The sequence below is a fragment of the Neoarius graeffei genome, chromosome 6 (assembly GCF_027579695.1).
Source record: "Neoarius graeffei isolate fNeoGra1 chromosome 6, fNeoGra1.pri, whole genome shotgun sequence".
Classification (NCBI taxonomy): Eukaryota; Metazoa; Chordata; class Actinopteri; order Siluriformes; family Ariidae; genus Neoarius; species Neoarius graeffei.
This window is the reverse complement of record NC_083574.1, coordinates 29,259,089-29,273,980: the sequence shown is the minus strand read 5'-3', so window position 1 is coordinate 29,273,980 and position 14,892 is coordinate 29,259,089. Positions and strand designations below refer to the sequence as shown.

General features: G+C 40.8%; 1 protein-coding gene across 1 annotated transcript in view; it reads left to right on the top strand.

The window, feature by feature from the left end:
- akt2 (v-akt murine thymoma viral oncogene homolog 2) overlaps positions 1 to 14,892 on the top strand; it is a 62,090-nt gene that overhangs the window by 18,023 nt on the left and 29,175 nt on the right. The window contains exons 2-6 of the mRNA XM_060923544.1: positions 5,660 to 5,863; positions 6,093 to 6,221; positions 6,377 to 6,488; positions 12,466 to 12,604; positions 12,719 to 12,850. Of these exons, the coding sequence (XP_060779527.1) occupies positions 5,818 to 5,863; positions 6,093 to 6,221; positions 6,377 to 6,488; positions 12,466 to 12,604; positions 12,719 to 12,850 (558 nt within the window). The 5' untranslated portion in view covers positions 5,660 to 5,817. The remainder of the gene's footprint in view (positions 1 to 5,659; positions 5,864 to 6,092; positions 6,222 to 6,376; positions 6,489 to 12,465; positions 12,605 to 12,718; positions 12,851 to 14,892) is intronic.

Sequence of the window (14,892 nt, the reverse complement as noted above, 5' to 3'; positions counted from 1 at the left end):
AGGCAAAGTACATTCTTCATGTGTGAAAATATCTGTTCACACAGATATGTTGATCCAAACACTGACAATAAAGCCAGTGCGATATTGCGAAGACAGTTGAACTTTTCGGGTAAAGATGCCCAGCAGGATTCATTGGCTTTAAACAGCAGAGCTCCTCTCTCAGTCACATCACAATATCTTGCCATCACTGCCAAACGTGCCACATCATTCACATCTACGCTTTCGTCAAGCGCAATGCTAAATACCGCTGCATCTTTTATGCCAGTTGTTTGCTGCACCCTTACGTTTTCTGCCATTTCACCAATTCGTCGCTCAACAGTTCTGGCTGATACGGGCTTGTCTTTTATTCTTGATTTTATTGTCTCTTTATTTGGCAGCCCCTCAAAAAGACTATCCGAACCGGAGAGAAAGGCCTCCTTAATGTATTCACCGTCTGTGAATGGCTTTCCATGTTTAGCTATGCAGTGAGAAATTCACTGCATTCACTTCAGTGGCATTGTTTTTAGCTGAGGCAAAGACTTTTAAAGTGTGGGCTTGCTTCCCATACCTGCATACTGCGCGTGAGATTGATTCGTCCCTATCTGCCTGATCTTTGAAAGTCTTTTCGTGCTTTGCCTCGAAATGACGTTTAACACTGGATGTTCGACACACAACACTTTCAAAACACAACGTGCACACAGCACGGTCCCTCTGAGAAACGAACCCATATTCTTTGGTCCACGAGGAGAGGAAAGCCCGAACTGTCGGTTTCTTTGCCATCTTAGCGCAACTGCTGCATCAAGTGGGCCCGTCTCGTGAGAAATATGGGGAGGGGAAAGTGTTGCCAGATTGGGTGGTTTTAAGTGCATTTTGGCAGGTTTTGAACATATTTTGGGCTGGAAAACGTCAGCAGTATCTGGCAACACTGGGAGGGGGGCGCTATATTGTTGTGTAGTCATGCTAAAAGAGCAGGCTCGCCATGCTACAGCAAATGACAGTTCAAGATGACATTTGAACATTTTTAATGTGTTGAATAATTAGGTTTGTGAATCATCGTCAGTGTGCCACTGGAAATTCCTCGGCGTGCCAGTTGTGGCACGCGTGCCTAGGGTTGCCGACCCCTGCACTAAACAATAATTTTAAACTCAAACATTATCCTGTCTGTTATAACGCAGCACGCGGGGGGGGTGTTTAAACCTAGAGGTGGATGATGTATTTTAAGAAAAAAAAGGGATATATTCTCAAACACAGTACTGTTCAAAAGTCTTGGCACCCTGTTTTCTTCATACAAACTTTGTTATAGATTTCTGTTTTATGATTTCTACATTACCGATTAATGAACCTGCAGTCAGAGAGTTCTACACAAACACGCCAAACTTTACAACAGATGCATATGAAATGAAAATAAATCAACTAAGCCAGGAAAAACTAATTTTGGATAAAATTCTTATTGTCCTTTACAAGTAAAAAGTAATCAATAACCAAACTTCAACTCAATTTGTGATAATTTTATGTTGCAATTCACAACTATTCTATGGTTTTCCAAAAAAAAAAAGTAGTACTCGCAAGATGGGGGGAAAGTGATAATATTGGGGGGGTGGAAATTAATCCCCACTTGCCCCCCAGGGCAAGTGGATTTAAAAGTTAATGTCAAGCCCTGATTCTTCCTTCAAACAGGTTTTAAGGTGTCCAAAAAACCAGGGTGGTTGTCATATTTTTCACTTCAAAATTCACCACTCGCTCTCTGTTGGGGACAGAGGGGACAGGCACCCTCTTTATCCGCAGCCATGCCTTTGTAATGTGTGCAGAATGTGATTTTGCATTGTCTTGGAAAAGATGTTGTCTTGAAGGCAGCATATGTTGCTCCAAAATCTCAGTGTACTTTTCTGCATTAATGCTGCCATCACAGAAGTGCAGGTTACCTTTGCCAAGGGCACTGACACAATCCCATACCATGACAGACCCTGGCTTTTGGACTTCTTGTTGGTAACAGGCTGGATGGTCCTTTTCAACTTTGGTCCATTCCTTCCAAAAAAAAAAAAGACAGGGAATACTAATTCATCTTACTGCACGTTTCCACTGTATGATGGTCCATCTGCGATTCCTCCGAGCCCAGAGAAGTTGATGGCACTTCTAGACACGGTTAACATAAGGTTTCCTTTTTGCACAGTAAAGATTTAACTGGCATTTGTGGATGTAACTCTGTATTGTAGTGGTTGACAAAGGTTTGCAGAAGTAATCCCAAACCCATGTGGTTATATCAGTTATAGATGAAGGATGATTTTTGATGCAGTGCCATCTGAGGGATCGGAGATCACAGGCATTCAGCTTAGGCTTGCGCCCTTGCCCAAATTCACCAAATTTCCTCCACATTCTTTGAGTCATTTAATATTATGCACTGTATAGGGTGGAATATCCAAATGAAATAAACATTGAAATAACTTTCTCATGCATTTGCTGACAAACTGATCCTCAGCCCATCTTTGCTTCTCAAAGACTCGGCCTTTCCTGGATACTACTTTTATACCAAATCATGATTACAATCTCCTGTTTCAAATCGCATGATTTTAATTGTTTAATCTCCATTAGTAGCCCTAAATTTACCCCGTCCCAACTTTGTTTAGAATGTGTTGTAGGTTTGAAACGCAGGAAGTTGACCAGACAAAACATGAAATGTCTTGGGTTCATACTGTCTGCAATGAAAAACGGGTCAAAGTAAAATAAGAAATCACTGCTTTGCTCTTTTTTTTTTTTTTTTTTAATTATTTGCAATTTCCATACTGTCCCAACTTTTTCTGATTTGTGGTTGTAGCTTTCTGCACATCAGCCCTTGGTTTGGGGTGAATTGTAGTACTGCTTCGGAACAATGCAGGGTTTGCAGTCAGAGTAAAGAATTATAAAACCTGGAGAAGAGGGTCTGATCGTCTCTTTGCAATGTTTTCGGGCATACAGCCACGTACCTCCTCACGGATTGGATTGAAAGCAGGTTGACGGGCCATGTTTTAGACATGCATGATATGCTGTTAAACCTTTCAAGGTGTGCACATCAGCTCGTCCGTACACCTCTGCATGGCACACTCGCCCATAAACCCCCTTTCTGCGTTAGGACACAAACATGCTTCAACGCAGAAGTCTAAACCAGCATTGATGTGTGTCTCCTGCAGCTGGAAGTGTAACTGTCATTTTTGTTATTGTTTTGTGGGGGGCTTCAGAAACATGTCTGATGTGAATTGGTGTTGAGTTTGGTGTGAATGCTGAAAGAAACTGATATGGCTGATTGTGGAGCCTGAGGCAATGGGCCTCATTTCTCAAGTAGGATACAAACAGATTCATTTGTAACTTGTTTGTATGATTTTATTTGTACCAGGCATGTAGTGATGTATCGTGCAACAATTAATTGCGCTTAAATTTTTGATGATTTGAATTGATGAAATAAACTAATGGCTATTATTATTATTATTAGGCTGTGTAATCACTGTTTTTCCTAGCTGTAATTGTGTTGTTAAGACAGCAGAGGGCAGAATAACGTACATTCGAGTGAATGGAGAGAGGGAGTGGAGAAACTCCTGCAAGCAACATTTTACAATTACTTGTCATCTCTAGCTGCTTTATCCTGTTCTACAGGGTCGCAGGCAAACTGGAGCTTATCCCAGCTGACTACGGGCAAAAGGCGGGGTACACCCTGGACAAGTCGCCAGGTCATCACAGGGCTGACACATAGACACAGACAACCATTCACACTCACATTCACACCTACGGTCAATTTAGAGTCACCAGTTAACCTAACCTGCATGTCTTTGGACTGTGGGGGAAACCGGAGCACCCAGAGGAAACCCACGCGGACACGGGGAGAACATGCAAGCTCCACACAGAAAGGCCCTCGTCGGCCACGGGGCTCGAACCCGGACCTTCTTGCTGTGAGGCAAGAGCGCTAACCACTACACTATTGTGCCACCCTTTACAATTACTTGTAAAATGTAATTGTAATTTCTACTCATATTGAGTGTTACAATGCAATAAATGGAAAGGTGATTGGCAGGCGAGTGAGTTTAAATACTCAAACCAAAGTTGAATTTACATTTCTATTTAATGTTTTTTTTTTTTAAATAAGCAATTCATGTTTTTTTTTGCGCTCTCTGCATTGTTTGGACGAGAATCAGGTATTTTTAGAAGTCATTTCAAATCTCATTCATTTTTATGATCATCCTTGGCCAGGTCATGGCATCAGTGATTGTCTTTCTAGTGTTTACTTGTCTCACAAGTAGTGCATTTTTTTTTTTTTTTAAAGGTGTTTATTTCAGTGCTGTTTGGTTGTGGTGTTAACTATTCACGTGAGCTCCCCGTGTTGTCTAGATTTCAGCACGCTCTTTGGGGTGCTTTCTTGGTGGTGAAAGTAGTTTTTGTTTCATTGACATGAGAATCTTGCCTTTGTGTATTTTGTAAATAAACATTGTGTGCACCATGTCTGTTATGCAAAATCCAGCAATCGACCAACTCCTCCATGTTTTCAGCCATGCTGTTGTGTTGCCAAGCAAGACTAGGAGGACGTGTAAGTCAAGGAGCTGCCTATTCTTGTTTCTTATTGGCTTCTATGTCTATCAGGGAGAAATCAAGCTGGAAACCTTAGACATGCATTCAGGCACTGCTTATTTCTGCTGGACTGAAAATGTATCATAGCAAGACACCAGTGTGTCAGATTGAATTTGAATCCTGTGCATCTACACTATCTAGTCCTGATGAATGAGGTCCCAGTCTTTCAACACTGTTTATTCTGTTCTACACGTGTGTGTGTGTGTGTGTGTGTGTGTGTGTGTGTGTGTTGGTAACTGGAGTTGTGTAATGCTGGGTGTTCATGGTGGTTGGGCAGTGTTCCAGGAAACTCACTGACACAACTGTTGTAGAGTTTATACCATACAGAAATATCATTAATAGGCATGTCATGATTCAATTCTATTCATGATATTGGGTTCATGATCAAATTTTGCCCCACAATATTTTTTGGGGAAAAAAAATTTAAAGAGAACCTGTATTACAAAAAAAAGCAACATTTATTTATTATTCTTTATTAGCCTAAATATTCCTTTTGTTAAGTGTAAAAAAAAAAAAACTGTTTCATTTTCTTAATAGCCAACAATAATTTACCCACATTTGTTGAGGTTGTAAAATGTAATAACCTATTAACGAAACTATTCATTTTATTAAAAATGAACCAGGTTATGAACAAATTGACTTTTTTCTTAATAAACTTATTTCTTCTACCTCTATTTTTCTTTAGTTTTCAGCAGTCTGTAAAGAGGGCTCCAATTTCTTTTTAAACCTATTTGTATAGTCACTCCCACAACAGCTCTTTCCCACTTTAGATCTGTGTAATGTATGGTGGTGGGTTTTTTTTTTTTTGGTGGCATTAGAGCTGTTACTTCTGCCTAGGATAAAGTCACGTGCATTCCTGCAGTTGTACATTATTGCGCCCTCTGCTATCTAAACAATGCAATTAAAGCTTGGAAAAACTGAGATAATGCAGCCAGATAATAATTGCAATTAATTTATTTAATTGATTCAGATAATCACATTTGTATTGCAGTTTGTCTTCGCATGATATATTGTTCCATGCCTTATTATTATTATTATTATTATTATTATTATTATTATTAATGAGCGTGTAATTCCTGTGTCTTTTCAGGTGCGTGTGTGTGCGTGTGTGCGCGCGTGTGCGCGCGTGTGTGTGTGTAACTGGTTGTGATCACTCATCTCACTCTGTCCTGCTGATCCTCCGACTCCTTCGCCCTGAACTGCGCACACACTGATACAGACACACACTGGGACACACACAAACACAGCATGAATGAGGTTAGTGTGGTCAGAGAAGGTTGGCTCCACAAGAGAGGTGAGTAACATTGCTAACTCACTGTTCACTCACTGTAAAACTGGATTAATACATGTTTATACATAGTCTATAATCTATAGCACTATGGAGTTGGTGTGATAGAATTTAATGGACTGACTCATAAACTACAGAAGCTTTTTTTTTTTTTTTTGAGTTTTTGCATCTTTTACCAGCTTCTCTCTCCCCCCGTATGTGTCTGTCTCCCCCACTCCTTGGGTTTCCCTTGTAGGTGAATACATTAAGACATGGAGGCCGCGGTATTTTATCCTAAAGAGTGATGGGTCGTTTATCGGTTATAAAGAGAAACCTGATGTGTCTGAGCCAAACCTGCCCCCCCTCAACAACTTTTCTGTAGCAGGTGTGTGTATTGGTGTGCATGATGATGAACTGAGAGGTGATGCGTGTGTATGTTTTTTATACAACCGGTAAACATCAAATCACACCTGCAGTACTGAGTGTTTTGAGCTGTTTTAATGAGCTGCTATTGAATGTGTGTTTTTTGTTTTCTTTCAGAATGCCAGCTGATGAAGACAGAGCGGCCACGTCCCAATACGTTTGTTATACGCTGCCTTCAGTGGACGACGGTTATTGAAAGAACGTTCCATGTGGACAGTAAGGTTGAGAGGTAGGGTACAGAGGGAGTAGAGACCTAATGATCCTTTTTAAGTCTCTGTTTATTCCCTTTAAGCACAAGTGTTTAATGAAGAAATCTTAAAATAGTATGTGGTTGGGACAGTGCATACTAGGGGTGATTTGATAACTGTGTGCATATGTTTGATAATCTTTCCATTAAATCTCTTACTTTGTCAGTATTTATCAGCTTGTCATTATAAGATGACAGGGTTTTTCCTGGTAGATGTGTGTGTTAACATTTAGTGGGTCCTAATTTTGAATGTTCTACAGCACTTTGCAGCAAAAGAATCTTGTACCATAGATATACTGTATCAACTAATGCATTCAATAGTGCAGTATATTAAAGCTCATCAGAGGACACAGGAAGGCTAAACACACAGGCGAATCCAATTTGTGTGTTCCACCATCTAGTGACACCGCCATTACTGCGATGGCAAGTTGTAGGGTACATTCATAACAGGGAAAATGCTGCCTCAGGAGGATGTCTTGCAAGACAGCCAGGCAGACTGTTCGATACTGATCGAAATCTCATTTCCTGTCTTCTGCCCCCAGTTGAAGGCAACATTGATGTATCCTTGATGCTGACAATTACCCATAAATCTGTGCAGCAGCTCCCTCAAGCAATGGAAAAAATAAAAAAAGATGGCAAACTGAACTTCACAGAAAAGTGAATTTGTATACAAATACAAGTTTTTGGGATTTTTTTTTGGCTTAGATTTTTGATAAGTTATAGAGAAAAAAAAAACATTGTACTCTCTTATAACTCTGAGTAACCAAAGAAATTCGTTTGGTATGACTTGTGAGGCATCTGTTAGCAAACTGTCAAACCCTTTGGTTAGGTTACGTGGTGGGCTGAAGTCACACATCATGCTTTCTGAAAAGGTCGTTTCATATGAACATCCTTAGAAGCTGCCTTCAGTCGAAAGTCCTGCCTTCTGAGACACCTGTCTATGGCACTGAGGCAACAGTGTTCTCTTTTGAAGGCAGTCGTAGGGACTCCGTGTGTGTGCTGCTACCTCAGAGATGCCAATCACTACGATTTGTGCGTAGTCACTACATTTTTGACAGTAGCACTACAAGGCTACGACCGTCTATTCAGTTTATATGGGATTCATACGATTTTAGCACAGATGCGGTTCGAAACGCGTGAATCTATAAGGGTTCACAATATTTTGCCGGTGTTCGGTACATTTGAGGCCAATTATCGCTTGATAATTCAATATTTTGATTGTATTTATGGTCAAAGTTTGCTTCGATGGGCGCCGCCATCTTTGTTGACAAGCGTTCTGCGCGTGCGCGAATTAATTATCGATGCCGCGATGGAATGTCGAGCAGCCCATGTCACTAGGTATTGAGGGGCTGTCGGGGTGTTGTAACCTCACAAACTATTGCTCAAAACATGAAATCAGGGTTGTCATCCACCCAAAACACCATGTTCCGAATATGCAATGAACATTTCACGATATATTCGCAAAAAGAAACGAAACACTGTTGGAACTGAAACAGTCATCTTCTGAAGTAAATCAATCAGAACTGAATAAGTAATCTGACTTGATATTGATGAGATTAAAAGTGAAAGGAAGTTGATAAAAATTAAAAGTAATCAAAGTGACTTGACATTAATCGTGGGAATAAAAAGGAAAGAGACATGTTCCAGTACAACTATGTGAGTATTGCTAATTGAGTGTTCCAGCATATTTTCTATAAACATTGATGGCATGTAATCTGCATTTGTTGAGTAAACTATTTGAGTATTTGCTAATTGAGTGTTCCAGTATGTTATCTATAAATATTGATGGTATGTAATCTGCATTTGTGTAGTAAAGTTAAGAAAATATTCACTGTTTGAAAGTTGATTGTATACAAATTACCAGAGAAGTCTTTACTTTGTGTGACTGTGGTGAGTTATGAGTATCATTCATGAGAAAATCATGAGTGATTGTGGTTTGGTTTTATTTTTCAGATAATTGAAAAAAAAAACCCAAATCAACAATTTTCTCCCCCCAAAACCAACATGTCCCAGTTCATTTTAGTCACCTGTATTCACTTCAGAATGGCCCTAAAAAAGCACCAATTTCCAAAATTTTCCGCTCGTATACATGTCACTACACATTGATTTCACAAAAGGTTGGCATCTCTGCTAACTGCTGACAGTGACAGCAACATAGGTAGTTGGATTGATGCTAGGCAGTGGCCCCAAATTGCTGATGGAAGTACCTTATGTGGCTGGTGATCTTAACATGATTCCAATTTTACATATTAGACATTATGACAAGAGCCAGAAAGGGAGTTGGGAAGTATCATCACTACTAGTAATCACTGTAGAATCACTGTGCTAGCAAGCATAATCAGTTATGAGTTGCATTTAACCATGACAGACTAGATACATTAGTACAACCCCAAAATCAAAAAAAGTCAGGAAGGTGTGGAAAATGCAAAAAAAAAAAAGCAGTAACTTCTGAATGTGTTTTTGACATATTTCTTTGCAGACATGACAAACCCAAGATATTTCATGTTTTGTCTGGTCAACTTCATCTCATATTTGTTAATATGCATCCATTCCTGCATTTCAGGCCTGGAACACATTCCAAAAATGTTGAGATGGGGCAATTTAGTGTTCGTAATGAGGTAAAACAATAAATCGTGAATTGAAACAGGTGATTTGTAATCATGATTTGGTACAAAATCAGTATCCAGGAAAGGCATTGTTTTTGGGGAGCAAAGATGTTAAAAGGGCACAGAGTTAAAATAAATATATATTATTTACCACCTGGAAGGTCCGTATCGTGAAATACCGTGACTGAGGTCTTGAAAATACTGACCAAGGCCTCTGGGCCAAGGTCAGTATTCAAGGCCGAGGTCACGGTATTTCATGATACGGACCACTCTTAAGCTGGTAAATAATATATTTATTTTTTTCTTTACCAAATCCTAACAGGAAATGAGAGCGCCCAAAAGGGAAAACAAAGCCAAGGTGAGCCGGCATTTTGAATCCTCATTCATAGCTGTAATGGCTTCCTCCTCGGTATACAAGTGCACTTCCATGGCAAGGAAAAAACTACATTTTGCCGCCTATGTAGTCCTCTATTTATACAAAATTGAGTCATTCAGGATTCAGCCATGTTTTTGCTTGGTGTTAGCAACAGTTACAGGTTTTCGGCTTTCTCCTGAAATGTTTTCTTTTATTTCGTCTTCATCAGGGTAGTAAAACTCACTTTTGCTGTGAAGACTGTCGTTATCGCCATCCATGCTGTAAAATTAATGCTATTATACTGAGAAATGCGAAAATAAATGTTGATGACAGATTGCTACCATGTTTGTTGTGAACGAGCGAGTCGCCAAAGGTCCGTATTGTAGGATTCCGGACCGCTCACGAGCCAATCTCCATCCTTGACTTTGTATGCTGCATAAATGGGAATTAAAAAAATATACATTTTTGCGAGTTAAAATCGACCGCAAGGTTGGTATTTGAGCTGCCCCGCTGAGCCAGCCAGCCCTGAGTGTGTGATGTCACATCGGTGACCGGTTTTAAGGTCGAGGCCTTTGACAGCTATAAACCAAAGTCATATAAATAAAAATTTATGGTGACAGTAAGATATACCGTTACCGACTTGCTCAACTAAGACTGATTTGACTTCATTGATTGTGGGTTGACGCTCATTAAAACAGGATAGGTGTTATAACTTATGCAACATACATGTACATGCATGCATTTTCACTTATAGAATGTAAAAAGCTAATTAAATAATCAGATGAACTGAGACAATCACATTCTGAAGCAAATTAAATAATCTTTTACCGATAACTTAAATACACAATACAAGTTACATGTATTAATCTAAATGCAGGTAAACAACGTGTTTTAGTGGGTTTTATTTTTTAAATCCAAATGAGAGTCGGAGATTACCCGTCTGTGTTCTCGCTTCTTGAAGGCTGATCTTGTGGCCGATTGTTTTGAAGCAATCTGACTTTCAGTTGTTTGTTCAGTTCTCCATTCATTCACTTCTTCCACGTAAGGGCAAGATGGCAGCAATGTCCAGTTTAAAAATAAGATGGCTGCTCCACTCATTCTATATTTTGTCCATGCAGAGTACTCCGCCATTACTACTGGGCTCAGGCAATTGCTAAAACCCGGGACGGAACGGGACGCCACCAGTTTTAGCAACAACCGCGGGGAGGTCGCTGCCCAAGCGATATGTCCCGTTCCGTCCCGGGTTTTACCAACAACCCTCAGCTCACTCCGGGAGGACTGGTGCAACTGAACTTTTGCTTTAAAAAGAAAAACTTTCCTTTTCTTGTAGTTTTCTTTTTCTTTCATTGTTGATACTGCGCCCTCTTTCAATATGGGCTTATAGCCAATGCTCCTCAACAGATAAGAGGTTTTGTATGCATTTTCAGTAAAATGTGCAGAGCAGAAGAGAGACAACTTCGTAGGTACCCAATATGCCCGTGAACTACTCGCAAAATGCGTCCAAATCTTTGCAATTTGAACATTCTTGGACCATGAATGCAATGTAAATCCACCTTCTGTCGTGTTGCTGGCAGATGCAGCAACACATCTATGTGGCATGGCAATAAATTGGCTCAAAATGGAGGATCGGAGTTGCAGTCAGCTTTGTGTTTTAGTATAGCGGAGATGGCGATGAGACTGAGAGACTTCCTGCTGTGACGTTACGGATGTCAAGGTCATTCATTCAGACCACTACCTATATGAGTCACTTTAATCGTAAAAATTACAATATTAGACTTATTGTTACAGCTTAAAACTATTCCTGTGCCATTCTTGAGGTCTCAAGGCATTTATAAATGAAAGCGAGGCCATGGTTCTGCGTATTTCCTTTAAAACCGGTTACCGCTGTGACGTCACGCACTCAGCTGGCTGGCTCAGCGGGGCAGCTCGAGTGCCAACTTTGTGGGCAATTTTAACACTAAAAAACAATTGTTATATATAATATAAAATTATTATTTTTTTAAATTCACATTTATGCAGCATACAAGAGTCAGGGATGGAGATGCTATCCACTCAGAAATTTATTTAAAAATAAAGGTTCTGCATATCTCCTTTAAGTGTTGAGAAAGAATGGCAACATGACAAAATGTTAAATGCTTTACCATCCCAACTTTTGTTTTGAAATGTGTTGCAAAAATTAAAATGGAGTTTTAGTAACCAGAGTTATGGTATAGTTGCCAGCGGGGGATATTGTGTTCTCAGCGCACTCTTGTGGGTGTTTTTTTTTTAAATAGCTATTCCGGTTTATTTCAGTAATATACTGGCATGTGATGAGCTGCTCTTGGTGAACATCTTGGTCCTCTGTATGTGCAGGAAATCTGTGTAACATGTACAGTCTCAGACAGGGGCACTCTTCATAAAGTAAAGGCTTGTGTAGTTTGCATTCAGCCCCCCCCCCCCCCCCAAAAAAAAAAGTGTGTGTATATATAAAATTGAAGTTCGCCACTACTGTTGGAGCAGCAGACAACTGCACGGGTTCTTCCCAGTTTCTTAGCCAGCATTGTCAAATGTAACGTTACATAGAAATTAAAACACAAAATAGAAAATTGTAGGCTTCTAAGGACAGCTTGCTTTCATACACATCCATATTTGGGGAGATGCCCTGCATTAATGGTGACTTGTTTACATCTGGTACTTCCCTGGATTCGTCTGTAACCTCTGTGTTAAAGATTGTCACTAACTTGTCATCTTATTTCATTAAACATTTTTAAATGTCACGTTCATAAGCCAGTTCTAAGTATTAAACCTGATGTTCAGTCACAGATCAGTGTATTATAGTTAACACCCACATTTGAACACTGATTGAACATTCAGATATATGATCACTATTTATTTCTCATTATATGAAGGGTTCACAGCCATAAACTAGTAATGAACTAACTAGTGTTTGAGACCAAGCCTTGAACAAATATACCTCTTTCTATCTGTGTCTTGATTTCTTTTTGCCCCCTTCTTTCAGGGAGGAGTGGATCCGATCGATCCAGGCTGTAGCAAATGGACTGAAGACGCGAGAGGAGGAGGAACCGATGGACATTAACTTCAGCTCTTCAGGAGACAGCAGCATGGATACATGTACAGCGAAATCGCGCAGCAAAGTGGTCAGTCTCACACATACACAGAGAAATTAGTGTTTTTGATAATGATTCAGTGAGTGTTAGTGCTTAGGACTATTCACATTTATAGAACATGTTTTTGTGTGTGGCACACTGTAGACAATGAGTGACTTTGACTACCTGAAGCTGCTGGGTAAGGGCACATTTGGGAAAGTGATCCTGGTCAGAGAGAAGGCAACAGGGGTGCATTATGCCATGAAGATCCTGAGGAAGGATGTCATCATTGCTAAGGTGACACACACACACACACACACACACACAAACACTTTGTAGAATTATCACAAAACCAAAATTTAGTCTCTGTACCCATATCATAGTAATGTGAAGTGGGTTTTTTGCCATATAAAAATCTTCATTACATGATGTATGAGCTGTTGTGAACTGTGCTGACAGATCTGTAATAGTAATTTACAGTCAGTGTGTCTGGGGTGACATTAGTTCCAAGCCCTGAAGATGACTGTTAAAAGTGCAAATGATATTGTTCAGTATTTATCGCCTGATGATATTTGGTAAGCACATATATTTTAAGGGTTCAACTAATAATGTGTGGGTGTGTTATTGTGGTATTTTACCTCCAGGTTTAAAAAAAAAAAAAAAAAGGCAAACTGAAAGCGCATGAGTGTGTCTGTCAGTAAATATGTCCTCCAGTCTGACTCTTTGCTCACAGTCTTACTTGGCTCTTTTTGAGGTGAATGTGGTTGTAGAGATGCTGCTAAGTGTCTGTGAAAAACTGTACATGCAGTGTAGAATCTGTATTAGGGCAGTGGGCATGTGCCGTCCTTGACCGCCATGCAGTGGAGTAGTAAGGCGTCTCCTTCCTTCCACTAGCCTCGGGTGGTGCCTTGAGCAAGCACTAGCAACCCCTCACTCCCCCTCGTCAGGGTGATGACCGAAGATTACTTGGCAGACTGTATGGAGGAGACCACCACCTGGTGGTTCAATGGGCAGGAAGTTGGACCAAGCAAAAGCGTTAGTGGAGCGCGATCAGGGCACAGTGCAGTTGGCCATCCATTGTATCTCGACCTAGCTCCAGCCATCTTGATTCTGTCTTGCCCCTGGACCCAGTTAGGTCAGGACAAGAGAGTGAGGCTGAGCGGAAACACTGGAAGCTGTGGTCATGAACCTGCACACTGGTGGCTCAGGGCATAGGGCCATTCTCTACTGGAACAAAGCAGCAGTGGAGTTCAGCAGCCCCCTGGGTGTCTGAGCAGTCCTGTTTAGGATTTGCTCTGCTCTCCTCCATGGGGCTAGAAAAGGTGCCCCAAACATAGCCTGTTTCACCTCATCCTGGCCAGCACACTGGCTGGCATGGATCCCACTCAGCAGTCGAATTACAACAAGTAAGAAAAGATGGTGAAGGTACTCAACATTGGCATGTGGAACATGTGCACTCTGCTGGATAACATCAAAGCAGACAAGCTGGATAGAACTGCACTAGTCGCCAGGGAACTAGCTTGCTACGATGTGGACATAGCTGCCCTCAGTGAAAAACATCTAGCCCACAAGGGCCAGCTCATGGAACATGGTGGTGGTTATACCTTCTTCTGGAGTGGTTGTAACAGCACTAGAGGCAGGTGTTGAATTTGCTGTAAAGTCCCACCTTGCCCAGAAACTTGCCAAACTCCCAGAGGGCATCAACAATTGCCTGATGACACTTCAGCTTCCACTTGGAGGCAAGAAGAATGCAATGTTGATTAGTGCTTGTGCTCCCACAATGACTAACTCAGACGACACCAAGGATAAATTCTACGAAGAACTTGATGCCATCATTGCAGTAGTCCCACAGTCAAAGAAGCTCTTTGTTCTTGGAGACTTCAAGGCCAGAGTGGGGTCTGATCACCAGATCTGGGAGGGGATCATAGAAAGACACGATATTGGCAAGTGCAACAACAATGGCTTACTGTTCCTCAGAACGTGCGCTTCTCATGATCTTATTACCAACACACTATTTCAACCCTCTACCTGTAACAAGACATCTTGGATGCACCTGCGTTCCAGACATTGGCATCTGATTGATTGATTGATTGATTGATTGATTGATTGATTGATTATATTATCACCAGGAAGAGGGACAGGCAGGATGTGAGAGTGACAAAATCCATGTGTGGCACCAACTGCTGGACTGATAATTGTCTCATTGTATCCAACTGCAAACTTTGCATTCTGCCCGCTCGAAGACTCCAAGGCCAGGAGACTGTAAAGGGAATCAATGTCTCCAGGCTTAAGAACAGTAAAATTGCAGAGGAATTCGCTAGTGACCTGAATAGCAGGTT